Source organism: Ananas comosus, linkage group 17 (genome assembly GCF_001540865.1).
Source record: "Ananas comosus cultivar F153 linkage group 17, ASM154086v1, whole genome shotgun sequence".
In the NCBI taxonomy this organism is placed as follows: domain Eukaryota; kingdom Viridiplantae; phylum Streptophyta; class Magnoliopsida; order Poales; family Bromeliaceae; genus Ananas; species Ananas comosus.
In genome coordinates, this window is record NC_033637.1 from 1,153,490 (window position 1) to 1,180,581 (window position 27,092).

At 37.6% G+C, this 27,092-nt stretch overlaps 5 protein-coding genes across 8 annotated transcripts; 3 read left to right on the forward strand and 2 right to left on the reverse strand.

Moving 5' to 3' along the window:
* Positions 2,514–5,970, forward strand: LOC109722750 (magnesium transporter MRS2-F-like). Its single transcript, XM_020250879.1, has 6 exons — positions 2,514–3,096; positions 3,486–3,734; positions 4,159–4,287; positions 4,511–4,656; positions 4,867–4,999; positions 5,477–5,970. Exons 1-6 carry the CDS (start codon positions 2,677–2,679, stop codon positions 5,753–5,755), a joined length of 1,356 nt encoding a protein of 451 aa, XP_020106468.1. The 5' UTR covers positions 2,514–2,676; the 3' UTR covers positions 5,756–5,970.
* Positions 7,749–13,924, forward strand: LOC109723539 (chaperone protein dnaJ GFA2, mitochondrial-like). Of its 2 annotated transcripts, XM_020251952.1 has the most exons (18): positions 7,749–7,990; positions 8,058–8,136; positions 8,229–8,297; positions 8,393–8,484; positions 9,082–9,165; positions 9,252–9,290; positions 10,594–10,695; positions 11,192–11,239; positions 11,342–11,429; positions 11,510–11,574; positions 11,667–11,741; positions 12,070–12,142; positions 12,509–12,600; positions 12,685–12,756; positions 12,935–12,991; positions 13,093–13,141; positions 13,394–13,460; positions 13,589–13,924. In XM_020251952.1, the coding sequence occupies exons 1-18, from the start codon at positions 7,928–7,930 to the stop codon at positions 13,677–13,679; spliced, it is 1,305 nt and encodes a 434-aa protein (XP_020107541.1). In that variant the 5' UTR covers positions 7,749–7,927; the 3' UTR covers positions 13,680–13,924. The 2 variants fall into 2 exon arrangements, with proteins under 2 accessions (XP_020107541.1, XP_020107542.1); XM_020251953.1 differs by lacking the exons at positions 7,749–7,990; positions 8,058–8,136 and having other exon boundaries at positions 8,229–8,304.
* On the forward strand, positions 15,820–21,842 carry LOC109723084 (long chain acyl-CoA synthetase 9, chloroplastic-like). 3 transcript variants are annotated; one of them, XM_020251299.1, is made up of 13 exons: positions 15,820–16,015; positions 16,201–16,274; positions 16,609–17,162; positions 17,353–17,433; positions 18,063–18,335; positions 19,146–19,277; positions 19,572–19,745; positions 19,825–20,054; positions 20,361–20,478; positions 20,579–20,710; positions 20,797–20,931; positions 21,064–21,270; positions 21,366–21,842. In XM_020251299.1, the coding sequence occupies exons 3-13, from the start codon at positions 16,716–16,718 to the stop codon at positions 21,528–21,530; spliced, it is 2,094 nt and encodes a 697-aa protein (XP_020106888.1). In that variant the 5' UTR covers positions 15,820–16,015; positions 16,201–16,274; positions 16,609–16,715; the 3' UTR covers positions 21,531–21,842. The 3 variants fall into 3 exon arrangements, with proteins under 3 accessions (XP_020106888.1, XP_020106887.1, XP_020106889.1); XM_020251298.1 differs by having other exon boundaries at positions 16,201–16,239; XM_020251300.1 differs by lacking the exon at positions 16,201–16,274.
* LOC109723085 (acetyltransferase At1g77540-like) lies at positions 22,145–23,145 on the reverse strand. Its single transcript, XM_020251301.1, has 2 exons — positions 22,650–23,145; positions 22,145–22,453 (listed from the first exon to the last, which is right to left on the reverse strand). Exons 1-2 carry the CDS (start codon positions 22,977–22,979, stop codon positions 22,382–22,384), a joined length of 402 nt encoding a protein of 133 aa, XP_020106890.1. The 5' UTR covers positions 22,980–23,145; the 3' UTR covers positions 22,145–22,381.
* LOC109722837 (V-type proton ATPase subunit c1) lies at positions 24,563–27,077 on the reverse strand. Its single transcript, XM_020250998.1, has 3 exons — positions 26,860–27,077; positions 26,468–26,753; positions 24,563–25,089 (listed from the first exon to the last, which is right to left on the reverse strand). Exons 1-3 carry the CDS (start codon positions 26,933–26,935, stop codon positions 24,957–24,959), a joined length of 495 nt encoding a protein of 164 aa, XP_020106587.1. The 5' UTR covers positions 26,936–27,077; the 3' UTR covers positions 24,563–24,956.

Genomic DNA, 27,092 nt, shown 5'->3' on the forward strand with positions numbered 1-27,092 from the left:
TATTAGGGTTTAATTGCATCTAAATCGATGAACGTGCTGTTATTGTTCGTAAGCGGACAAAATTAGGGACTTTGCTTGGGCACTGTGAAGACTGTGAAGGAGGGTGGGAGAAATGTTCAGTCGTGCTGTTCAGAGCATAGGAAAATAGAGAGAGCTTTTACTAGAGTGTTAGTGGCCTTGTGTCAAAGGGCAATCTTGTGCCTGTTCTTAGAAGTTTGATAGCTTGAGATTCATGTTTATGTCTTGTTCTACAGAACTGAACTGAATTACAAGTAACAAGCTGACTAATATGTAGTTTTTGATGATGTAAAATTACTGTTCTCAAAAGCTTTGAAGGAGTATATTTTTGGAGTTAATTCTTTTTTGAGCTTCTTTTCTCTTTATTGAAGGCCCTGTAATGTTCTGTCTCTTAACACCTATGTGGGATCGGTTAAATGATCAAAACTGTTGGCTTAGCCTGGAGTATAATCTAGGTGGTGTGTTTGGGTGATACAAGTAGCATTGCCTCTTAACCTCTCGTATTGTTATATGCTGAAACTAGCCACTGTGTTTGGTAGGAAGTTGCACAGATTGACTAGAATTGATTGAAAACTTTCAAGTGGTCCATGAATCAAAAGGCCGTACTTATAAGCTTTTCTGCTCTAGGAGAGTTGCAAAAAGATGTTACTTGACATACTGCAATTGCTTATGCCAACGGCAAGGTCATGATGCATTCTGTGAACATATGCGAAGTTGTTTTGCCCGAAAGCATGCACGCATGTGCAATGAAATCAAGTTGCCCCACTTTGGTATTCTTGAAATTCTTGCAACAACTGCAGCATAAACTGAGCATGGACCTTAACTTCTTTTTTCAGTTTTTGACAAGCTTCAAACTGGTTTATCTTCCAGTTCAATAGTGATGGGCTCCTTGTCTCCATACTGGAAACTAGGAATGAGTTACTATAGTTCTGTAATTTAACTTGCAATTTGATTATCAGTTTAATTGCTCAATGGCTTGTTCCTCTTCATAATGCTTTTCAAATGAACCCAGCTTCGTTTTGTGCTTAGTTTCCTTTAGGGTTTAAGGTTTGAGGTTCAATGAAGACTGAGTCGAGCATATGGCTTGCTGTACTTGGTATGCTATCTCCTTGCGAAATCTTTTCTTTTCCTACTTTGATATTTTAACTTTTGATGTTCTGCTTCTGTACAATATAGGCTGGTGGATAATTTTGAAATGCTCTCTGATTTGATTGATGCCTTGTGATTTAGGAAGTTTTCATTGTTTTTATGTGCTGATAAATTTCTAACATCGTACATTTGGTAACTCATTTTAGAGACTAAAGAGATTTAACTGGGATGTTCTTCGCATCTGTTCGTCTTGTGTGTGGTATGAATGTTGAGAGAGTCAATCTGATCAGTTGTTTCCCTTGTCGCACCCGCCTCAGTGCCTGCCCAAATTCGGAGCTTTACTGGGCGTGTTTAGGCTTATTCTTCGAGGCCAGAGGATGGGGGAAAAAACAACTCATTATATTGAATTGCTGAGGCACGGATAAATTTTCACCGTCCTTATCTTTTGCTTACGACAAATCATTTCTAGGAACTCTCATGTAATTGTGCTGAATCATATGCTGAGTAATTTTATAATTTTTTGATATTATTTATTTTTATACCATATAGATTTTTTTGGAGATTAAAAATAACATTATAATAGTAAAATTTTTAGTATTATAAATAGTATAGTAGTCACTTTCTATATGCGTAGGTATTTGAGTTTCTACTTGCATAACATCCACATGGCAAGGTTCCTGCTTCCACCCCCGGATGCTTTGTTTTTCAGTATAAAGTCAACGAAAAGATCTTATAATTGAGCGCAACTGTGTTTGTTTTTTCCAACCCGCCAAATGATTTGACGTTTCGTTCTCGCTCGTTATCGTGTACATTCGGCATCTTCACCTCCTGTTTGAACGAAATTATTTTGATCTTTAAAATATTTTTTTTTAAATATGTACATAATAGAATAAATATATGTTGTAACATCGATACGTCAACAGACTCAATGCTACAGAAGATAATAATATCATAAGAGATAAATAATATCATAAGGAGTTATAAATTGGGTAAAAGCAATTTATTAGCATCTCTTTAACTAATATTTTGGGAACATTTTTGTACTCTACAAAGAATATAAACACTAACTAGTGCATTATTAATCGTCCCTAATACAAGGGGTAAAGGAGTTGACGAATGATAATCAAAATTTTAAATTTAAATTCTAATTAATTTATAATTTTAGCTAAAATTTATTTTTAAATAAAATAAATAAAATGAATAATATGCTTTTTTTTTTTTTTCTTAAAAAAAAAAAAAACTGACTCGTGACATGAACATTTGTGCAACCCGAGGACTTAAATGTGGGCTCCGGTCACGTTCCGTTGCACGTCGCGATTGTTACGTAACCTCATCGCGGTGAGCAGATCAAGTAACGTACGTATATTTATATATAACTATAAAACTGAAAAAAATTTTAAAAAAAGGGGAGAAAAGCCCGTTCCCGGCATCGCCACTCCCCGAGTCCCCGCCTCCCACCGCGTTCCCACGCCATGGCCGAAGGTCTTCTCCTCCTCCCCGCTACAAGACCCCGAAACGCTCACCCCCTCCCCCCTCGACGAAGCCGACGAAACCCTAGAACTCGGATCCATGAAATCCCCCACCGGAAACCTCATGAAGACCCCGAAGTCACGAAAGGGGGCGGCGCCGCCACCTCCAGCACCGGCGGCTTCGCCGGCTCAGCCCACGCCGGCGCGGCGGAAGGGGGCGGCGAGGGAGTGGCTGGTTGTGGCCGCCGATGGGCGCTGTTACCACGAGGAGGCCGGGAAGCAGTCGATCATGAAGCGCACGGGGCTGCGGCCGCGGGATCTGAGGGTGCTCGACCCCTTGCTCTCCTACAACACATCCATCCTCGGGAGGGAGAGGGCCATCGTCGTCAACCTCGACCACATCAGGGCCATCATCACCGCCTCCGAGCTGCTCATTGCCAACCCCAGGGAACCCCTCATCGAACCCCTCGTTCAGGATCTCCGATCTCTGGTCTCCGCCTCCGAAAACCCTCCGCAGCAGGTAAAATTGCTCACGGATTCCCCTGTTTTTGCTCGGTTCTTCCTTTGTCGCCAAATAGAGATGATGAGGCGAAGCTAAAAGAACATTATCTGTTGGTTAGAAACACGGGATGATGACATGTTTTGAGTCCTAATTGGATACTTTGGAACGTTGCTGAATCATTCGTTAAATTATCGGTCGGAAGTATCATATTCACAGATTATGAGTGTGTCGTTAACATTCCGAACTAGAATTCGTGTTGTAATTGCTGTTGAGAACTGAGATTGTCTCTTTTTAAAGTTGGATTTGGGAATCAGGGTTGAGAAAATTGATCTTCAATAACTTGTAATTGTATTAAGCTCATCTAAACTAGGAGCAATGGACTCATTCATTGATACCTTCATATGAAGGAGGTGGTGGGTAAGAAGGCTCCGTCCAGCTGGCCCTCATTTTCTGGTAATAGTCCGTCGGTAAAACCAAGCCCGGAAGGTTCTCCAAAAGTGACGTTGCGGACATTGCTCTCAATAGATGAGAAGGGAGAGAGCAGACGGGGGCTGGAAGTAGATTTGCCGAGAGGCAGAAGTACGAAGGTCCTCCCTTTTGAGTTTAGGGCGCTTGAAGTGTTTCTTGAATCGGCATGCAAGTGCCTCGAATTGGAGGTACTTCTTCTTATTATGTGTATATGATGTTGTCATTCTTACTGTTCTAGACTTTTCTATAATGTAATTTACATCCTCAAATTCTGTTTAATTAGATTTTGGTGCTCTGTCAACATTTTATGAATTCGCACCGGTATGGGATCGGAGAATTATATACTATACTATCTGTGCTTCAAAATGAGAAAGAACTTTCTGAGCTGTGTAACTTGCTTCTCTCTGGCGACGGGATTTGTTTTCTTTGATTAAAGTACACTGTCATATTACTAGGTGATATACCGTATACGTAACCGCAAGGCCTCTAAAGTTTTAAACCTTTGTCCTCTCACTGTGTGCTGATACTAAAATGAACCAAACTTGAACGTGCGGGCTGGGACTCTATATTTGGTGCCATGTTGTTTTTAATAGTATTATTCCTTTTTCTCAGATCACTGCACTGGAGAAAGAAGCTTATCCAGCTTTAGATGAGTTGACTTCTAAAGTTAGCACGCTGAACCTTGAACGTGTTAGAAAAATAAAAAGTCGGTTGGTTTCAATATCAGGGCGTGTTCAGAAGGTAATATATCTGCAGAAATGTTGATTTTATTATTTGAGAAAAAAAAGAACTACGTAGACATGGGTAGATCTAAACATCTTAGATACTTTGCTGAAGAAGATTTTCTATATATCCATTTCCAAACCTTCTTCCTTCCTCTAGTATCCCGTTAGTTATTTCTTCTCCAACTGATATTTCAGCACCTTTGATATATTTTTGTTCCTAATTTTATGACGCTCACTAGGTGAGGGATGAGCTTGAACATCTGTTAGATGATGACATGGACATGGCTGCAATGTACCTAACCGAGAAGCTTGCTTATCAAGCTGCTGGTGGACTCTCATCAAGATTTGATTTAGACAAAGATCCAATTGAGCTTGGTGAAGACGAGTACGCTGCATACTGACAATCTATCAGTTCTTCCAGATTGTTTTATTTTTGCCAACTTTATCTTTTAGGATTCTGCTCAGAATGCCAGAGAACTATCTCTGCTGTTTTATTCTGCTGCTAGTTTTGTGACATATCCAAAAGTTCATCTGAACTTGCTTTTGTTTAGACTTTTATGTAATCATCAGATTAATACGTCTTCTCCTTATATAGGGCTGAAGATGATGAAGATGAGATCGAAAGTAGTGAAGGATATGGTGGCGTAAAGCCTAATGTTGATGAGCTCGAGATGCTGTTAGAGGCTTACTTTGTGCAGACAGATGGCACATTAAATAAACTATCCACTGTATGCCTTCTCTACAAAACTTACTTTCTTCCTTTTTTGTGAAATTTCTGATATCTGTACTAATCCATGCATTTGTTTCAGTTGGCAATATGGATCTGTTATGGTATCTTTGAATCTATTTCAGTAATATCGTCAACTCCGAGATATAAATATTTAGCTGATTTCTCCTTTATTAACTTAAGTAAAATCTGAATTTCCGTTTAAAAAGTTCACTTTTATACATATATAGCCTTCTAATTGACAAATGACAAATATCTCTTATAAAAACTTAATTGGCAGACTCTCGAACTTAATTGACAAATGACATATATAGCCTTCTAATTTCCCTCGTCAATCGGCAGACTCTCGAACTTAAATAAGGAGATTTATGTAAGAAGTTCCACTTTAGTCGGACATACATAAAAATACCGATATAATTGGGTATATAACTAAAGAGAAGTCCCAAACTAACATTAGGTTTCTTTTTCTATGTTGAAGCTGAGAGAGTATGTTGACGACACGGAGGACTACATCAATATTATGCTTGACGACAAACAGAACCAGCTGCTACAGATGGGGATCATGCTTAGTACGGCAACCTTAGTCACTAGCTTTGGCATAGTGATTGCCGGTGTGTTTGGCATAAACATTCACATCCCGCTCTACGAGTCCCCCTACATAACATTTTGGCAAACCACTTTCGGCCTCGTAGGGGGGAGCCTCGGTTTGTATATAATAGCCTTTCTATGCTACAAAAAGAGTGGCCTGCTGCAATAATAGAAAGATGTGCATAACATCTCTGCTAGCTTGTTGATCGAGGAGGCGTTTTAGTGACTCAATAAATGGGAATCAGGTAATAGTTATTGTACTACTAGCTACTTATTATCATCCAGCAATGTCCAACTTTTTCATGGTTGGATCAAACCCCTAACTACATTTGATCATTGTACCGTATATTTATTGAGAAACCAGTTATATTAGTTCCAAAGATATTTGAGACTTTCTTTTTGGTCAGCATATTCTTAGGTTACTTCAGAAACCTACAACTACATTCGTTCATTGTACCATATATTTATTGAGTAACCAGTCTTAAGTGAATCGAGCTGGTGGCAATTTCTGAGGGCATGTTCGGTTTAGAATATTTGAGGCTCAAAATGGGATCGTAATAAGTCATTTTTATTATTAGCATTTGGATTGAGAAATTGTCATTTCGATTTTCGTTCTGGAGGAATTCAAATTCTTCAGAAGTGACTCCCACAATTGAGATGGGAGTCAACTTAGGGCTTGTTTGGTTCATCTATTTTGGGTATGAAATGGGAATTGGTTTGATCAAATCCGGTTAATTTTGTTTAGTTCGCATGAATCGGTTTGGGATTCCTATTCCGGACTGGAATGGGAATGGCCCATTAACCTTCAACTTGATTCCGATCTTCTAGCCTAGATTGAGATTTCATTCCGGAAGCCCACTAAGTTCTCGAAGCCCATGTGACCATCTCACCCTCCTTCTCTCCACTCCTTTCTCATCAAAAAAAAAAAAAATCTATCATCTCTCAAAACCCTATCTCTAACCCACATTAATAAAAGTTTTTAAAAATAAATTTAATATTTTTTTGGAAAAACTTATTAGAGAATAGTATTATATTTTTCATAAATTTTAAATAATATAAATTTATCTTTGAGAATAAAATTAGTATTATAGTATCCTATAATTTTTTTAATTTATACGAATCAAACAATGAAATGTGAATAACTCATTCCAATTCCCAATCCACAAATAAACCAAACGTCTTGAAGGAGTGGGTCATTCCAATTACCATTCCAATTCATTCATATTCCATTATCCATTCCAATTCTACCCTTGAACCAAACAAGCCCTTAGATTATGAGTTGATTGTAGAAAGAATTTCTTTTGTTCCATAATAATTATTTGAATTCAAATATAAATTTAAATATGGATTAAATTAAATCATAATTTCAAAATTTTGAAACATGAATTAAAATTTTAAATATTTTGTTGTTTCACAAAATATTCAAAATATTGTGGAAGGCATTGGAATATACCTTTCGTCAGAACAAAGAAAACCCAGAAACGAAAAAGAAAAGGAAAGGAAAGGAAAAGGGGGAAAAGAAACAGGAACTTAATTGTATTGATTAATGCTACTCTCACTTTCGAAAGGAGATAGAAGGAGAACCTGAAATTAAGTTATTGATTATTCGGGCGGTGTATGGAACTTACCATTGCATTATTTGTGCAATTTTTTTATGTTATAATTTTTATTATTAGATTCTACATTTGGTTATTTTGATGGTAAGTAATCTTCTTAATTTATTTTCTAAAAATAAATTTAGATAAAAATATAAAACAATTAAGTTTTTCATATGGAATATCAGCGTACTATCAAATTTTTAGTCAAGTACGTTAAATACGAATTAATTAAAAAATAAATAAATATTTAAAATTAAAATTCAAAAAGCGGACATAAAAATTGGCCACACGTACTCCCCGTCTAGAAAACCCCTTTTTAATTGAAAATGATTGAATTGGATGGAACTCAAACTCAAGCTCGTTTTATTACTATGAACCGGATGCGGAAGGTTCGCGATCAGTTTTTTTTTCTTTTTCCCTCAAAAAACAAAAAAATCAGCAATCCAACCATCACCTTCGGATCACCGCCGTTAATTAATGGACGGTAGGGATTAACTACAGCCTACGACGCCCGATGCGCCACTCTCCGTTCATTGGCCGCGGCGGCGTCCGCATAAAACGGGTCCCTGCAACAACCGGGCAATATTCTGAGACCTTAAAACCTCCTCCCTAGGGTTTAGGCCACCTCCGAGGGAATCGAAGAGAGAGAATTAGGGTTTCTCCTCCTCTTCGCGCCATTCGAAGGAGAGGATTCCTCTCCTTCCTCGCTCTATTTCTCTTCGAATTCCTTCCCCCCCTCACCAATGGCGCGATCCGTTCGCGCGGGGCTCTCCTTCTTGTTCGCGCGGAGCTCTGTCGCTCCCAACGTGAGCTCGCTCCCCTTCTTCACCATCCTTGTATTCGAATCCTAACCTTCGACTGCTTTGTTTGCAGTTAGACGCGTCTCCTCGTCGATTCATCTCGCGAGTTTGCGGATCTTCTCGGGTTTTCGCCGATGAGCAATCCGAATCAGGTGATTTGGGCGCTTAAATTTTGATCCCTTTTCCCTTGTATTTACCATGGTTGTTCTCTTCTAGAGTTACTGATCACACGCTGCTTTATCAGAGGGATTGAAGAGCGGGTTTCAGAGTGGAGTTCCACGCGGGCAATGGTGCCCGAGCAGGTCGTTCCATGGTCCGGGGTGATGCTTAGATTACTATGTTATAATCTGAATCTCGCTTCCTCTACTTTTCTTATCTGAGTGATAAAAATCCTTTCTTGTGGTTTAGGAACGAGAAAATTGGCTGTTAGAGACTATTATGATGTGCTCGGAGTGAGCAAGAATGCTAGTGCATCTGAGCTAAAGAAAGCCTATTATGCGGTATGCGAATGTGTTTCTGACAGTATTTATTCAATCTGCAACTTAAAATTATGTTTCTCTTTGCGTCGGTGTCGTTTGCTTCCTATGTCCCTAACGCACACCGTGCTGTTCTCCTATTAATTTAATGGATATATCCAAAGCTTTTCTAAGCTGTAGAGAAAAGAATGCTATGCAACCTTCATTTCCAACTAAATTGCTGTATTGTTTCTTTTGCTACTTTTGTTTGTTGAATGTCAAATTACGCAATCACTTATCTATGTTACTGTTAATACTTTTTCTTACCGATTGATGATTGTACTATTTAACCACTATTTTACTTACTCTGCTTAGAACTAAGCTTGGAATTATAGCAGTCCCTAAATTCTGTTGCTTTATGCAAATTTTTAATACAAGTTGCTTTTATGTTGTGTTATTACACTTTCTTTTGGCATTATTGCTGTCTACTGAATATGTTAAATGCATATTATCTAAAGAACAGTTATGCATAGGTTCTGCTTGTCCTGCTCCCCAGTGCCTCTTGCTTTCTTCATGAAGAATACACTATTTCTTTGTTTGCCATTTTGGTTTTACCCAACTTCCGGTGTGATGTTTCTGCAGATTGCAAAGAAGCTTCATCCTGATATGAATAAAGATGATGCTAATGCAGAACAGAAGTTTCAAGAAGTCAATCGTGCCTATGAAGTATTATATTTGGAATAAAGTATGCCTTTGTTTTTCCTCAACTGTGTCTCTACTTTAATGAGAATCAATTGATTTTATACTTGTAGGTTTTAAAGGATGACGATAAGCGTGCAACTTATGACCAGGTGCAATATATTTTAGCCCTTTTCCTTTTCCAGTATGTCGGTGTGTCATATGATATATTGGGAACGTTTTATTCGTTAAATTCTTTTATTACTTTTCTTTCAGAAAGTAATCTGTCTGTCTTTATATCTGTCTTGCATTATGATATTCCAGTGTCTTTTTATTAGTGTTTGAAGCTGCATTTCAATGATTTGTATAAGGAATGAGGAAGTCCCTTCTCCGAATGCCTACAATAAGTAATTTAGTATCTATGGAAGAAAAAAAGGGAAAATTTCAAATACCCCCCGTCATTCAGCGCTTTCTCACTTAAGTACCTTGTGGTTGTTTTTCTTTTTCTATTACCCCCTCCGTTAAATTTTTCATTAACCTAGTGGTAAAGTTAAAATCATATGGTACTAAAGTGAAAAATCGGTAAACCACAGGGGGGAACTGAAGTTTTTTCTATGTGCTTTAATGGAGAAGTTAATAGAGAAACCGCTGGGTACTAAAGTGAGAAAGCGCTGAACCACAAGAGGGGTGTATATATATGTGTGTGTATATATTAATATATATATGTATGTATGTATATATGTATGTATGTATATATGTAGTATGTACATACATACATACATACATACATATATATTTGAATATGTGTATAGATATGAATATGTGTATGTAAATATATGTATATGTATGTGTGTGTGTGTGTGTGTGTGTGTGTGTGTGTGTTTGTGTGTATGAGAGGGCGTCACTCATGCTAAATTGTCTCAAAAAAAGTACTGTGAATGCAGTGTGTTTCTTATGTTGTTTATGTCTATTTTGTTGATTATTTCTAATGGTTGAGTTATCATTGATGGCCATATTTGAATTCAGTATTCTTGCAAAAAAAAATTTTATTAGTTGATATATAGCATATAGATAGTTCTATTGAGTATTTGTAGTTGGGAAAGGAGCTAACAAATATGGAAATTTGTATGGGTCATTAAATTACGAAACACAATGAGCTAATATTCTAATCTACCATGTTGTATGTCGAACAGCCTTTGTTTGAAGTGCCCCGTCCATATTATTTCTTTTGTGGACTTTAATATTTAATTAACTTACAAAAAGTGTGATTTTAGTTGGAGACATGGGCAATGTGAGCTGTGCTTTTCCTACCCTTTACTTTTTTTTGAGAGAAGGGTAGCATGTTACCCGTTTCGTTTATTTTTTTAGAAATAAATTTAGCTGGAAATGTGAAGCAACTAGGCTTCGAATTTGGAACCTCGGGTTCATACCCTTTACTGTTCTTGATGTTTTTTTGTCATTAATGGAATTTGACAGTTGGGAGCAGATGCTTATGAACAAGCTAATTCAGGAGGTGGCCCAGCTGATCCTTTTGGAAGTGCTGGCTTTGAGCATCCATTTGGGGACATGTTTACGGATGTCGGTACCTAATGATCGTTGGTTTTTCTTTTCTTCTTATAACCTGCATGCAAATTCACCCTAGGATGTCCTATCGTGCGATATTCTCGTTTCTTTTCTGCTATATATGACAACTATATATTCTTGTTTTCATGTAATCTGGCGAAGAGGTTTATATGCAGATCTGACTTTACAGCTTTGGCATTTTTTCGTTTATCTTTTACCTACTGTAGAACTTATATGATTTCTTGAGTTTAGGCTTCTTAGAATATCAGAGCAAGAGCACATTGCTGATTAAATCTTTCCTATCTCACTTTCTGAATGATTTAACCATATTGTATTTTGTCTCTTATGTTTTGATGTATTGAGAACCCATATCTAAAATGTTATCTAATGTTTTCATCGAACTTCTCAATTTAGAGCACACACTACTTATTGCAAGTTGGATCTTCACTCTTCTTTTCTTCTTCTTCCAATTTTATCATATCTGATGTGGATCTTGTACTCTGGCAACTAGATATTCGGAAACATGTTCACCATGAAAGAAGGGGGGCAAGATGTCAAGGTTTCGACCTTCCCTTGTAACAATGTACTTTGAAGTGTCACAACTAATCTCATCTCATTATTATTTGATGAACTCTTTCCGCTTTTGTTCTATTTATTCCAGGTTTCTATTGAACTGTCCTTCATGGAAGCAGTTCAAGGCTGCAGAAAGAACATTACTTTTGAAGCTGATGTTCTTTGTGAAACTTGCAGTATGTTTTTCTTTAAGCAACTGTGCTGTTTACAGTTCTTTTTCCTAAATATGTTAATTCATTGTATGTCCCTTTTGCAGAAGGATCCGGTGTTCCTCCTGGAACCGTACCTCAAACATGTAAAGCTTGCAGAGGTTCTGGAATTGTGAGTCCCCATTAGCACCACTGTAGCTTTTTTCAGAGAGATCTGAATTTGTTTCCAACTTTAATGGCCTTCTAATTATTTTTTATTTGCAGATATTCATGCGGCGGGGTTTATATAGTTTGGAATCAACTTGTTCGAGGTGTAATGGAACTGGGAAAATTGTATCGGTACGGCATTTTCTAGTGTGTGATGCATAAATGTGCTTTCTTGTGTTTAGGAGTCAGTAGTATGTCCCTGAGATGCTCGTATGCAATTACCTTGCCATAAGGGACTGGAATTTGAGCATATCTTAGTCCATAAAGAAATTTTCTTTTGGCATGTCATTAAACTCATAACTTTCTTGACTATCATGCACAAATATGTAGAGACTTTGTGGCAATCCAAAAACTTGTAGCTTGTTACACTTGTCACTCAGTATAGGGTGCACTCAAATTTCGTTCTTTTCATGTCCTTCTTCATCCTCTAATGCGTCTTTGTTGATTGATTCTTTTGAAGAATTTCTGCAAATCATGCAAGGGAGAACAAATCATGAAGGGGAAAAGATCAGTCAAGCTTGACATAATGCCCGGTATGAAGCTTCTAAGTTATTAGTGCATATTTTTAGTTCTTACATATTGCTTTTTTCATGCAATGCCATGTCAATATTGGGGATTATAAATTTGCTGTCTGACAAAGACAGAATGCACTAGTAAGATGAGCAACCGTCTTTTGTTGAGGGTTGCCTAAGGCTTTGGAGGAACTAGTTAAGTGACATGCACATAGTACTGGTACCCCTTCTGAGATAGAGCTAAAATGATGTATATATGCTGTGTCTGTCCTTGTGTGTTTGTGTAATGTGTATTTCGTCCATATCCAAGACCATTGACTCATAGTGCTTTTCATATATGCCATTTTTAGTTGTATGTATGAATGATTGCTATTGTAACATCTCCAGGAGTCGATAATGGTGACACTATGAAGGTAAGTGGAAGTGGTGGAGCAGATCCTGATCGCAGTAGACCTGGTGATCTTTATGTTACTATCAAGGTTTGTGTACCTATTTGATTTTATTCTATTTCCTGACTTTAAGCATAACAAAAAATTTGTTAATATCTATTTTTCCATTTGTAGGTGAGGGAGGATCCCATCTTTCGAAGAGAAGGCAGGGATATCCATGTAGATGCTAGAATAAGCTTTGCTAAGGTATCTTTTTGTCTTTGATATTTCCATCTTCTTATTCCTTACGAGTGTTATCATGCCACGAATGGTAAGATATTATCTAATGGAAGAAAATGCCTGTAATCACCAAATCACCCTGCGTTAGTATCCACATAATAGACAGTATATATTGACTTTTTAAGTTGTGAAAATGCTTCTACAGGCAATATTGGGAGGAAGCATCACAGTCCCAACTCTTACGGGGAATGCTTCTCTCAAGGTTAGTTTGAAATTTTCATCTCTACTGGAAATTGTGCTGGACAAGTTCATACTAAAGATGCAAAGTGTGATTGCATATTATATTGTGCTTCTCGTTTGCAGGTTCGACAAGGTACCCAACCTGGAGAAAAAGTTGTTTTAAAGGGGAAAGGTAAGTTCTACACAGGTTTTATTTTTATGCTATCTTATAACTACTATTTTGTTTATTACAAAATGTACCGTGTCTTCTCTTGCCTCAGTATTCCACGAGTAATGTGTAATCAATAATGTAAGCTGATAAATAGTGTACTTTTATTTAAGCTTTGTTGTGAACTATAATCTGTTTTTACTGCCTAACTTTTGTATATTAGGTGAGATTCTAAATTAACTTTTCTTTTTCTGAGGTATTTACTCTATGATCCAGGTATAAAAACAAGAAATTCTGCGTACTACGGGAACCAGTATGTTCACTTCAATGTCACCATTCCATCGTAAGTTTTGTATTCATCGAACTTCAATAAATTCCCGAAATAAGGGGTTCTTCCTATATTCCTTCTACAGGGAAAAAAAGACGCTTCCATTTTGGTAATTTTCTGATGACTTCTCTTGCATCTTGCAGAAATCTGACACCAAGACAACGCACGTTAATTGAGGAGTTTGAGAAAGAAGAGGATGGAGAAACACTTCGTATCGCAGCCGCATCAGGGTGAAAAAGCATTAACTGATGACATTCAAATTCTAAAATGTTGGGGGATGTATCTCTGCTAGCTTTCAGTTTAATTTTGTAACATATGTACAATGATCTATAGTTAGTTCGAGGTCTAGAGTTGCAATTAAGCTTAAGTTAATTTATACCTTAAGCCTTTAGCAATAAGCTATATAGGGGACTTCAAGTTACTCATTTTGACATCTCATTTTGGGGGTAATAAAACCTTTTAAAACATTGGAAATGTTATCCGTGTTTTGGAAATTTTCCTTCTCTGATTGTAGTTTGATCTGTGTGTGCGCTGTTTTCATTGTCCCCATTCTTTTTCTTTTTAGACACTTTCGAATATGTTTTCCATGAGTTTGCATATTGGGTAAGGTGCACGGTTGGCTCTCAAACTATGAGGCTGATGATATTTTGGTCCTCAAATTTTAATTTATTATAATTTTTTATTAGAATTTTTTAGAGTATTTTAAGCTTTTACTTGAACCTTCAGAATTGTTATAATCAAACTTTATAATCTAATTTGGTTGACTAAATATTGACGTATTGTTGATATAAAGATAATGTGGGTTATGTGGTATCTTAATAATGGTGCATAATTAATTATAGTACTGTTATATTATTAATATATTAGTAATATATTAATATTTAATCACTAGATTGAGTTATAAGATTTGATTGTAATAATTTTGAAAGTTCCAACCAAATTTTATAACAAATTAAAGTTTGAGAACCATCTGTCGAGGACCAAACGGGTAATTTACCCTTACAAATTGTGTTTGTTCGTGCACGCACGCTTACCGACGTTGTCGTAAGTCGTAACTGTGTATGTGTTAGGTTTGATTTTTTTCTTTTTTTCTTTTTTCCCTCTCTTCTGTTTAGAGAGAGGGAGAGATGTTTGGTTTGACAAATTAAAGTTCTCTTGATGTTTGGTTGGTTGTATATTGGGTGGGAATTTAAGTTGGATCTGGCGTTGTCGTTGAGATAAAAGTATCACCTTGTAAGTTGTTTCTAAAGAACAATTTGCGAGGTCGGGTACTAAACTACTAATTGCATGATTGAAAATCTGGATCGAATTCGTACAACTCCATGGATAAGATTTGCCATGCTCCTGTTGTTCTCGCCTTTTATCTGCACGATTTATATGAGACAATGCGAATTAATTTTACTGAAAACTATCAATCGGATCAACTTCGTGCATACAAAATTCAACTCACGTGTTTGTAGAAAATTTGCTTTGCTCAAAATCCTGCAGTTCGTACTGCCAACTTGCACTTCTTGAAAGCACACATTCTAAATTTTTTAATTTAAAATCTCAAATATCATCTATCTAACGTTGAACATATTCAATAACAAGAAGATATTATTGCTAATTCTTAGTAAAGAGATACCTAACCACAAATAATAATTAACATGTAAACTGATGGTTTCCTGTTTCCAAATCAACAACTTAGAATGGACTAGTACGTGATTTAGTTACAATCACATTTAATATATGTACAGCAAATATTTAATACTCTAATGACAAGCTGATAAATCTTGGCCGGTCAAATGTAACGCACCAAACAACCAACCACCAAAACGTACGTACCTATAATAAAAGACCCACTATCCCTTGACAATTATACTAAAAAATTTATCTCTCAAAAAAAAATTATACTAAAAATTACTAACTTCGTAGGTTAGAACTTTATTAATCTTATTTTTATCGGTAGATTACTTATTGATGGTATAATTGTGACACCGTAAAATCGTTATCTCTAAGTTTAAAAATTTATATGTGGATTGGTTGGGTGCGAAGCAGTGTCCAATCAAAATATCCAACTAACAAATTATTTTGCTTGGTAATTATTTTTTATGCGATTGATAATATATGTTTTGTTTTTTGTGTAATGTCGGTGTAATACTTGAGTATATAGAAATATTAATTTACCAAGAATTATAATTTTTTATTTGTTGTAAATTATTTATTAGGGACCGTCGATCAACTCTTATCTATCTCGCTTTAAATTTCTAAGATATCTAATTTTTTTTTTCTTATATATTGTGTAAAATTCTGGTCTATAGGCCGGGTCCACGAGACAGTTTCTCATCACGGAGAGTATTGCACTACACGAGTCCGCATAGGAGACTCCGATGAGGAGAATCTACAAAATGCTGCGATTAATTTAGCAAATTTTATAACGTTTTTGGGTCTCCAGTTTGCTTTCCCCTGTTCCTCCCCAAGCTAGGGTTTTCTTGGGTTTCTCGCCCCGCTCTTCGATCCAAAACACCTCCGAAAGGGGCCAAATTGATCGATCTCATCGCCCACTCCGGCCGGGGATCTCGCCCCCCAAGGTATGAACACTGTGGATCTCTTCCTCCCCTTTGATTCGTCACTGTATAAGAGTAGTCGAGGTTGTTTTATTCTGATTCTTTCCAATGTGTGTAGATCCTTGAATGCTGGTAAATGTTGTTCTTGCTTCATGATCTGATTCAGATTAAGCTCTCTTTTTTCTTCTTTTTTTCTCCCTTTTGAGCAGATTCGTTTGACGAGTTCTGTGGTCCTGATGCTTGGATAAGTAAGTAAAGTAGAGAATTTGGGGTAAAAAGAAAGGTATTTGGGTGTCAGTTTTATTAAAAGTTAGTAATTTGGGCATAATGAGGATAATTTTTGGTAATTTACTAGTATGATACAGGACAAAGTTGGTTACATTCGATAGCTTTCACCCGATTTTTATATAATCAAAAAGCTATTAATTATATCATTGCAAGCAAATAATTACTAAACCTTTTACCCGGATTGTTCAAGCGATATACTAACAAAATATTTCATTTTGGTGGACTATGGGTGCATACAACATGTAGCTGTTTGGAATTACTAGTAATTTTTTCATATCTGCTAGAATATTTTCTCTTCATTCAACTAACACAAATGTTTTTGTTGGCAGGTTTTCGGTGCAATTCAACCTGTGATTTTTTTTTTTTTTTTTTTTTTTTTTTTTTGCGGGTTAAATTTTGGACGGCATAAGTAACGTCAACAAGCTATTAAGAAGATATGAATCCGTATATAGTTGCCATCTTTGTCCCTGTTCTGTTCTCTCTAATGCTACGCAAGACAAAGGATGGAAAGAAGAGGGGGTTGCCTGTTGACGTAGGCGGAGAACCGGGTTATGCGATACGTAATTACCGTTTTGCCACCCCCATAGAAACGCACTGGGAAGGGGTCTCGACACTAGCCGAACTGTTCGAGCAATCATGCAAGAGATTTGCATATATGCCTCTTTTTGGATCTAGGAAGCTTATATCGAGGGAAAAGGAATTAGCTCCAGATGGAAGATCTTTTGAGAAGCTCCATTTGGGAGATTATGTGTGGCTAAGTTATGGTGAGGCTTTCAAATCTGTGTGCAATTTTGCGTCTGGTTTGGTGCAAATTGGCCACAGCAAGGATGAACGTGTTGCTATTTTTGCTGATACACAAACAGAGTGGCAGATCGCGTTGCAGGTAGTTTACATGCTATGATTACTTGGCATAACTGCTCCCAGGAGCAAAATATCTGTAGCTTTTTCCTTTTTTCGTGATTTAATATGCCAGTGATCTCTTAGATCTTCAATTGCTTTCATATTTTGCCAGAAATAGCTCCTGGAATCATAATGAACTTGCTAATGCATGTAATGTTATCATTGTCAAACAGGGCTGCTTTAGGAGAAGTGTGACAGTTGTCACTATTTATGCTTCCTTGGGGGAGGAAGCTCTTTGCCACTCATTAAATGAGGTTTGATCCCTTGGCTTTTTCTCTCTCGGTGATTCCATGTTGAATTCATATTTCTGCCAGTTTTGAAGCTTATGTATGATTTACGGCATGTACAAAGGTTTTCTTGGATACTATCTGATCTGCCTACCTTCATCAACAAGAGTCGCTTTGTTTTGAGTTCAAATTGAAATATCACCGTAACTCATAACTATGTTGAGTCCAAGCGGCTAAAGAAATCATTTGACTGCTGCTAATAATTGCATTCATCAAGAGTTGGTTTGTTGGAACAATTATAGAACCGGTTAGTTTACAAACGTAGGTTTGTGTTTGAACCAATGCCACTTTAGCTTGCTAACCCTTTTGTAACATAATATAGAAGTTGTAGATACTTGTTCTTTTCTTGCACTTTGTTTACGATGAACTGATATAACTGAGGTATACATCTATATAACTTTTTCTTTTTTCAAAATTAGTTACATTATAAATTCTCTCTGTCTTGGCGGTTCTGTCATTCTAATACTGATGTGCATGTCCTCAATTTTGTCAACTCTTTCTATTTAACAGTATAGTAATCTTGTCCTTTAGTTGGGATGGTAACAAATTATATTGTTGTCCTTTATTTTTGTCTCTTATTTTCTTTGTTTTCTCAGACAGAGGTTGCTACTGTGATCTGTGGACACAAAGAATTGAAGAAGTTGATTGATATAAGTGGACAACTGGACACTGTTAAAAATGTGATCTATATAAATGAGGAAGGCATCCCAACTGAGGTTTCGCTGGCTGAGAAGAGCACTAGTTGGAAAGTTACATCATTTGATGAAGTAGTGAAATTGGGAAGGGAAACTCCTGTTGATGCAGATTTGCCTGTCGCAGCTGACATTGCTGTGATAATGTATACAAGTGGTAGTACTGGTTTGCCCAAGGTTTGTCTAAATTCTTCATTTGATATTTTAAAGACACTTTTGCATAGGGATTCCTCTCTCATCTGCATTCTTCTGAGTTATATTTGAAAGGCATAAATTTCTCTAAACTTTTGACTTTAGTTGATTTTCTCTATTGGATATTCTAGTTGAAATTGGCAAATTTATCTCCTGATTGTGGATCTATTGTTTGCAATATGCATGACAATTATGATCTTACCAAGGAGATTAACGGGCATAAATTTTTTGTTGCCCTTTTGTTTATTTTGGTTGCACAAATATTTATGCACGTATTTTAAATTCTTGATGGTAGTGTCATTTGTCACTCATTTGTCCATAACTTAACAACAATCTATATGTCTTTTCTGTCCTCTTTGTTTTATATTTGTTTTCTAGTTTCTAATGTCAATTCTCACGCATTAATATTTTGTTATGTATTCCATGTTATCGTTTACTACATAACTAAATCATGCTTTTGATGATCAATAAATACTACACGATTTAGATCAATAAATACTGCAAATAGGATATGTTCTGCCAAAAATGATGTCATAGTTAGGACGTTTCTTTAAGGTTCTATAATTTTAAGTACAACTAACTTCACAAATTCAAGGTCTTATTGGTCATTTTAATTCCAGATGTCCTAAAGCTGTTGATTGTGGTTGATTCATGTGATTCAAACTGTCTATTTCACAATTTGCACTACTGAGTCATATTCATTCACAGAAAAGGGGGAAAAAGGAATGCAATTTGCTTTGTAAAGTTGTAGAGGCCATCCTACGTGCTAACCCTCGAGCATTTTGTGCTATATAGGGCGTAATGATGACACATGGCAACATCCTGGCCACAGTTTCAGCTGTTATGACCATTGTTCCTGGACTTGGTCGCAAGGATGTATACTTGGCATACCTCCCACTGGCCCATGTTCTCGAGTTAGCAGCTGAAGTAAGGCATTCAACATTCTATTTAAAGATATTTACATATATACCCTTGCTAAGTATTATGTATACATATGCCTTGCTGTGACATCTGTATATTCATATATGATCCTAAAAAGTTTTTGTTATTGAAACTACATTTTCAAGGAGCGTGTATACAAATTCAGGATTTATAGGGGTAGTTGTGCTAATAGATGTTTTTTTGCAGGGTAGTATATGTGAAAGCCCCTTTTATTTACTGTGCACCATGATTAAGCACTTTTGGCATATTACAGCTAATTGATTTCTATACCCTGTGTAGGCTGTAATTGCTGCTGCAGGGGGCGCTATCGGGTATGGATCACCTTTGACTCTTACCGATACATCAAATAAGATTAAGAAAGGAACAAAAGGCGATGCTTCAATGTTGGCTCCAACATTGATGACTGCTGTACCTGCTATACTAGACCGCGTCCGAGATGGTGTCCGGAAAAATGTATTTACATCGCCTTTTGGAAGTTGTTTTCCTTTCTCCGTCCTGATGTAATACTTACTGTTTTTGTTCTCCAATTTAGGTACATACAAAGGGTGGCCTTGCAAAGACATTATTTGACATTGCATATAGCCGTAGGTTAGCAGCAGTTAATGGAAGTTGGTTTGGAGCGTGGGGTCTAGAGAAAATCTTGTGGGATATTCTCGTCTTCAGGAAGGTTCGGGCAGTGTTGGGTGGACGTGTTCGTTTTCTGCTTTCTGGCGGAGCTCCTCTCTCTGGAGATACCCAAAGATTTATCAACATATGCCTTGGGTTAGCGCACGTTTTCATTTCATTTTAGCACTGTAAAACCATTTATAATAGTATATAATTCAACTTTTTATTCATGGACAACATTTAGAACCTTCATATCTAAGGGTGCAAAGCTTGCTTGCCCATTCTCCCAGCCTATTTCAATCCCTTCAATCGTACAAATTTGATAGTTTCTTACTTTAGTGTTTGTGTTAGTTCATCTAAGTATTTCAGCTAGCAATATTTGCATATTTTACATCTTAAGACACTAAGAATTCTTTGATGCCTATAGAATTTTTGAGTCAACCTTGCTGTTGTGACGAACAGGGCTCCAATAGGGCAAGGATATGGTCTAACAGAAACTTGCGCTGGTGGTACGTTCTCTGAATTCGATGACACTTCCGTTGGACGTGTTGGTGCTCCACTCCCTTGTTCGTTTGTCAAGGTAAAGAATTTATTAACTTGTTTGTCACATGTATATAACATTCTATATTATGCTCTCACTCAGAATATGATTTAACATAGGTTTGTTCTTTAAAAAGCAGTTGATTGACTGGCCAGAAGGCGGATATTTAGCAACAGATTCACCAATGCCCCGGGGAGAAATAGTTATCGGCGGTCCAAATGTAACTGCTGGATACTTCAAAAACAAAGAGAAAACTAGGGAATCATACAAGGTAAGCTGCCACGCTGATAATTTGAGTTAGCCTTTTGTGTACCTTCTTGGGCATTAATCACCATTCGCTTAAACATTCTGGAAAAGGTTGATGAGAGAGGAATGCGGTGGTTTTACTCTGGTGACATTGGGCGATTTCATCCCGATGGTTGCCTTGAAATCATTGATCGTAAAAAGGATATAGTGAAGCTCCAACATGGTGAATATGTCTCTTTGGGAAAGGTAATGCTCTTTCGTTGTGTTTATTCGCTTTATTATAGCATGTTAAAATTTTCAGTTAGGCCTGCTGCAATACCAATAGCCTTGGAACTCTTATTATTTTCATACTACAGCAAATTAACTTTTTCGTCACAGGTGGAGGCTGCTCTCAGCATAAGCCCATATGTCGACAACATCATGCTACATGCAGATCCCTTCCACAGTTATTGTGTTGCCCTCGTGGTACCTGCACGAAATGCATTGGAAAATTGGGCTTCTAACAAAGGAATCGCGTATAGTGATTTTGCAGATCTGTGCCAAAAACCTGAAACAATGAAAGAAGTGCTCGGATCATTAGCAAAGGTTTGCTCTTCTACATTGCTCTTCTACATTCGTTCGGTTATCAACGGACCGCCATTACTTAAAATCAGCTGATATTATTATTTTATATGCTTCAGGCCGGTAAGGAAGCACGTCTGGAGAAGTTTGAGATTCCGTCAAAAATCAAATTGCTTGCCGAGCCGTGGACTCCAGAGTCTGGCCTCGTCACCGCCGCACTTAAGATCAAAAGAGAGGCAATCAGGAAAGCATTTGCCGAAGATCTTGCTAACTTATATGCCTGAACCTGAGGTATAAGCTATGTGAGGCACTCTTCTGTTCCAGAAAAGTTTGAAGCCAAAAATATATACCTGGTTTAGTTGTTTGCGTTGTACAAGCCGGCATTTACTGTTTCTGAGCTAGATGCTTTGCGGCTTATTACCCTTTCTGATGATCAAGTTTTTCTATTAACTCTTGCAATTTTCCTAATCAGAGAGCCAAATTTTGAGTTATCTGGTGGACTTGCAATGCGCTAAAATTGTTTGTCCAATATTTACTTATGTTTGATGGCAAACAGTTCCTTGCAGAATAGTATACTTACTCGTTTATCCTGCCTATGTTGGTGTGTTATGTGCGAAAGTCAGTTTTCTATGTTTCGAAATATATATATTTTTTGTAATCAATAACAATAGCACAATGGTATTCGGTAAGACTGCGTGTATAGGAATTGTTTCACTCTCTTGTTCGGCTGTGCTATGAGTATCAAAACAACAACAAAAATATTGAGAAATGAGATGCAAAGCCACCGTGTTTGTTAACTAAAAACAAGAGCTCCACCATAACATCTAAGTTTACTCTGTGTGTGTGTGTGTGTATATATATATTTATATATCTTAACCACCTACCTGAACCACGCACAAGAGAAAAACATCAGCATTTTGCATTATAATTACTGCATAAAACTTTTGAGTAACAGAGGAGAAGATGAAACATTAGTACAAGTCTATTTTTTCAATACATCAACTCAGAAGAGAGAGTTAGATACAATCCATATCCATATTTATTAAGTGGATGATCTCTAAATCAGTAGCGTGAAGATGACGTACATCTATGTATGTAATTTCCATTTCCATTTCCATTTCCATCCCTGGCATCATCACATGCATGATTTGGATCCCTCCTTGTACACAAGCGAGTCCCAGACTGGGTTTCGGGGGAGATAGGTGTCCTGTCAATCAGAGATCAGATAATAGTAGTAATAATAATAATAATTAGCATAAACGATGGCTTTTCCGAAAAATAAAAACTCTAATTATAGTATTATGACTATAAGTTGGCACTTGACAATGTGTGTGTAACTAACTAACAAGAGACTAGTAAGCCCTAGTTTGGGATTAAAAGGGAGCAAAGGTGATATTTATTACGGAGATGTAGGAGCAGGTGGGGATGACGAGGAGGGATCGGCGCTGGGCGTGGGCGAAGGCGGCGGCGGCGAGGTGGGCGGCGAGGCCCAAGCCGCGCTTCCTCCGCGGCACGAAGGTGTGCACCATCTCCATCGCCGTCTTCTTCTTCTTCTCGTCCTCGTCGTCGTCCTCGTCGCCGGCCCCGACCGCCACGTCCCTGAGGCGGTACTGGAGGAAGGCCTCCTTGTCCTCCGTCTCGAACCTCCCCTCCGCCTCGTTCCACAAGATCGCAGGAGGCGCCGCCGCCGCAGCAGCACCGCCTCCGCCGCCCTCGGTGGTTGCTTCGGACATAGTCGTCGTCGTCGTCGCCGCTGTCTCTTCGGAATCGGGTCTTCGAATGCGTGGCCCGAGGAGAGGCCGGGTTATTTATTTATAGATTGGATGCGGCATACCCCTCGCGGCTTCCGACTCGACTGTGGACTACTCTGAGCCTCTTTTAAAATCGACCCTTCACCTTTCGCCGTTTACTTTTATACGCCCCTTGCATATATAATTATGCTATTGTACTATCTATACTCTTGGATAGGAGAAGTTCTACACTGGTACCATGTCATCAATAACAAGCCAATCACATTTCTTCTTTTCAAACAAAAGTATAACAAAAATATTTTTTTACAATCATGATGAGATATATATCTTTAAAAGGATCTATTTGATTAGTTTGTGACGCCATGTCACTAATATACCTGGTGTATTCTAGAAATTTTTTTTGGATAGAATGAATAGTTGATTGAATAATATAATTTAACAGATAAAAATAATTAAAGTATATATCTAACGATAGAAAATTTAATAATATTAAAAGCTTAGTAGTTATTGATAGTAAACGAACTCTCTCTCTCTCTCTCTCTCTCTCTCTCTCTCTCTCTCTATATATATATATATATAGAATTGAGCTCCTATGCTTTTAAAAGTACCAAGTCATTGATGCTTATAAGTTTTCAGCCCTTGGATTAAGAGATGTGCGGTTAGGATGATGTGGGCACCTTAGGGTTGAGCGGTTAGTTGGTTGAATAGTATAATCTAATGGATGAAAATGATTAAAAACGTAGATCTAACGGTAAAAAATTCACTTGGTGCTTTTACAAGCACCAAATGCTTGGTGCTTTTACAAGCACCATAGCCGAACTATATATATATATATATATATTATGAGTTGAGCTATGATACTTTTACAAGTATCACCATCATGATGCTATCAGGTTTTAAGCCATTGGATCTACTTTTTGATTATTAATAGCCCTTGGATTAAACACTATTCCACCTACCACCATCATCTCAACCTCACATCTCTCCATCCAAGGGCTAAAAACACACAAGTATCATCCCCATGATACTTTTACAAGTATTCTAGCCCTACTCTATATATATATATATATATACTCAAGTTTTGGCTTATATATGTTAAATTCAATGTCCTTCTGATATCACCGACTCGTGTAGGCATTTATACAGCAGGCAGGTGTACACTTCATCAATTGTTAGATAGAAACAATCTCGTTTAGATGTGTCTTTTTAACTAACATGCAAAGAAAAACAAATAAATCAAAGCGAAAACTGAATATTCTGCTTGCCCGAGAAAAGAATTTTCGGGGTGCAAAAGACACAGCTCTTAGAAGTCAGAACTCACACAAGAGAAAAGGTCATTTCATTAGCAGACCAACTCATCAACCGCAAGGACAACAACAGTATAATAACAATAAAACTCAGATTTGATCCCCATTTACCTATATTATCATTCAGAAATATCCTAGACCTTCAATAAATAAAGAACATACATCAGCTATCAAAGTTTGTTTTGCACAAATTTTCAATATTTTGAAAGGTGACTGGATGTATCAAACCGTCAACCCCATGAATCAAACCATCAACCCTTAAAGGAAACAATAAATGATGATCCACCAGTAAATATTGCTTACATATAGTTCTAGTTCTATATATATAAATGAACAAAAAGACACAACAAATACAAAGATTGTTTTTCAGCAGCCTTATTCCTTCATACATGCTCTTAATTTATTTGTAACATACAGGAAAGATATCCGAAACCCAGCCCTACGGCGTAAATATAAGACTTAATCAGCAGTTCACTCTGCATTAGTAACAAACAGCAGAATACATAGACAAATCGATCAATCATCCGTGAAGTAAAATAATATCCACGAGCAGAAGCAAAAATTAGATATAAGCCTTGGCTTGCTCTTCTCAGCCAATACAACAAACCGTTTGAGAACATCTACAGACTACAGCCAAGCTGCACGTGCTTTTCTACTCAGCCCGAGATTGGCCGGCACGAGAGGAGAGAATGATGCCAACAATGAGGCCATAAAGGGCGAGAGCTTCAGCGAAAATAAGGATAAGAATCATCCCAACAAACAACTTTGGCTGCTGTGCGTTTGCCCTGCAATAAAATCAACAAATTAGCAATGTCAAGCAAGAGATCAAGGTTCTCATTTGAGTAGTTAAGAAATTTCGAAGATAATTCAGCAGAGACGAATAGTAGCAGCTTGCAACACAAACTTAGAATAAACAATCAGACTTGTCAACTATATCATAGTATGTGCATGGTGAAAGGACTCTGACACACAAAAGCCAGCACTGGGTATATAACTCACATTCCAAAACAAAGTTTAACTCATGCCTACATGACCAACATAAAGACAACCAACAACTGCAACCAAGATATCATCTCTATATCCAGGTCCATGAGTCAGTACAAATAAATCTGTACACTGCCAAGTTACACTTTTAAACCTTTCCGCAACTCGAGCAACAAAGAATACAATAGCTGTCCCATAAAAAATTAAAATTCACACTTTATCTTTCAAATATGTACTCAACCATGCTGGAACTAGAGAGATCACCAAGAACCAAAAGTGTAAAAGTGTAAAAAGTTTAGCCTAAAAAACCTAGACGTTAAACTACTTAAATTACAGATTCATATATCGTAGCACCATGAGAATTTACACTGATGATTGTTACCACATACATATTCTTAACCAAGATAACTTAAGGGATTGCCCTCCTCTAGAACCTACAAAAAATTCCATCGAGACTATCTAAATCGATGAAGTTCAAATGAGAATCCCACTTTGATCTTTATACTTCTGACAAATTAGATGCTAGAATTAGCTAGATCGACAAATAACATGAAGTAGCACTTCTCTTGATTTCTGCAGTTATCACATATGACTGATATTTGAGGGCAAATATCATTGGTCTTCTGTAACAACAGCAACTTTACGGAATAAGTTTAGCCGTTATCACTGTGCAGAGAGGGATTAGTAGTATCTATAACATAAGTTAGGAATATGTAACCATTTATAAGTGATAACTGTAAGAGGATTAGTAAACGCGACTATCTACTGTAAGAGATTATTCCTAAACTCCTATGGGATATCATCTTCTTGCTTTTACTTTCCTTTTTGAAGTCCTCATAAACATGGTTCAAAGAATCTGAAAGTACGTAACAGAGCACCATGAGAAGAATCCACAAGAACTTGTCTATGAATGAAAATTGCCTTTAAACAACAAAGGGTGGTATCTGTCAGTAGTTGAAAGTCGAACATCATGGCAACAAAACAAAAATAACAAGCCAACTTAGCAATCTTCTACTTGCTGATGCCTAATGCTTCAAGCACAAATCAAATATCTTCGACAAATTATCCATACAACCGATATATCATTGCAACATTCAACAGGACAAATTTCCAGTATATAAGCAAGGAATATAAGCCACTTCTAGATCTTCAGATCAAATGAAGGAAACAATCCATTACCTAACTCCAGCATCGCCGACGATCCCGATAGCCATGCCAGCGGAGAGCCCAGCGAGACCGCAAGCAAGCCCCGAGGAGAGATGCGCGTATCCATCGAAGAGGTAATACGACTTGGCCTTAGGGTTAATCCCCGTGCTGATGATCACGGCGATGATCAAGCCGTAGATCCCGAGCACACCAGCCATGACCACGGGCACGATCGACTTCATCACGAGCTCCGGCCGCATCACGCCCATCGACGCCACCCCGACCCCGCTCTTCGCCGTCCCGTACGCCGCCCCCATACCTACAAAAGAAGGAACCCGATTAAATCAAAAATTCAAACCCTAGCCCTTCGATCGGAACCCTCGAAAAGAGCAAAGGTAGGGGGAGGAGGACATAAGGATCCTCACAGGAGAAGACGAGCGCCGCGGCTGCGCCGAGGAATCCGAAGAAGGGGGCCGTTTCATCGCCGCTGAAGGAAGACATGATCGCGGACACAGAGCCACAGAGAGAGAGGGATCGCCGAACCCTAGATCCTTCGAAACCCTAGTTTTGGGGACGATAGGAGATCCAAAGCAAGCGAGAGGTAGAGGAACAGGAGAGGGGGATGAGGATGTTTGAGAGGAGGGGAGGAGACGAAGAC

Coding starts and splice junctions, on each gene's coding strand:
- LOC109722750 (XM_020250879.1), top strand. CDS start 2,677: ATGAAATCCCCCACCGGAAACCTCATGAAGACCCCGAAGTCACGAAAG. Junction 4,657..4,866: donor ATTGAGCTTGGTGAAGACGA/GTACGCTGCATA, acceptor CTCCTTATATAG/GGCTGAAGATGATGAAGATG. Junction 5,000..5,476: donor CATTAAATAAACTATCCACT/GTATGCCTTCTC, acceptor TCTATGTTGAAG/CTGAGAGAGTATGTTGACGA.
- LOC109723539 (XM_020251952.1), top strand. CDS start 7,928: ATGGCGCGATCCGTTCGCGCGGGGCTCTCCTTCTTGTTCGCGCGGAGC. Junction 10,696..11,191: donor TTGGGGACATGTTTACGGAT/GTCGGTACCTAA, acceptor TCTGGCAACTAG/ATATTCGGAAACATGTTCAC. Junction 13,461..13,588: donor TTCAATGTCACCATTCCATC/GTAAGTTTTGTA, acceptor TGCATCTTGCAG/AAATCTGACACCAAGACAAC.
- LOC109723084 (XM_020251299.1), top strand. CDS start 16,716: ATGAATCCGTATATAGTTGCCATCTTTGTCCCTGTTCTGTTCTCTCTA. Junction 17,163..17,352: donor AGTGGCAGATCGCGTTGCAG/GTAGTTTACATG, acceptor ATTGTCAAACAG/GGCTGCTTTAGGAGAAGTGT. Junction 21,271..21,365: donor TGCTCGGATCATTAGCAAAG/GTTTGCTCTTCT, acceptor TATATGCTTCAG/GCCGGTAAGGAAGCACGTCT.
- LOC109723085 (XM_020251301.1), bottom strand. CDS start 22,979: ATGTCCGAAGCAACCACCGAGGGCGGCGGAGGCGGTGCTGCTGCGGCG. Junction 22,454..22,649: donor CCACCTGCTCCTACATCTCC/GTAATAAATATC, acceptor TCTGATTGACAG/GACACCTATCTCCCCCGAAA.
- LOC109722837 (XM_020250998.1), bottom strand. CDS start 26,935: ATGTCTTCCTTCAGCGGCGATGAAACGGCCCCCTTCTTCGGATTCCTC. Junction 26,754..26,859: donor CGCGGCGCTCGTCTTCTCCT/GTGAGGATCCTT, acceptor CTTCTTTTGTAG/GTATGGGGGCGGCGTACGGG. Junction 25,090..26,467: donor GTCGGCGATGCTGGAGTTAG/GTAATGGATTGT, acceptor ATTTTATTGCAG/GGCAAACGCACAGCAGCCAA.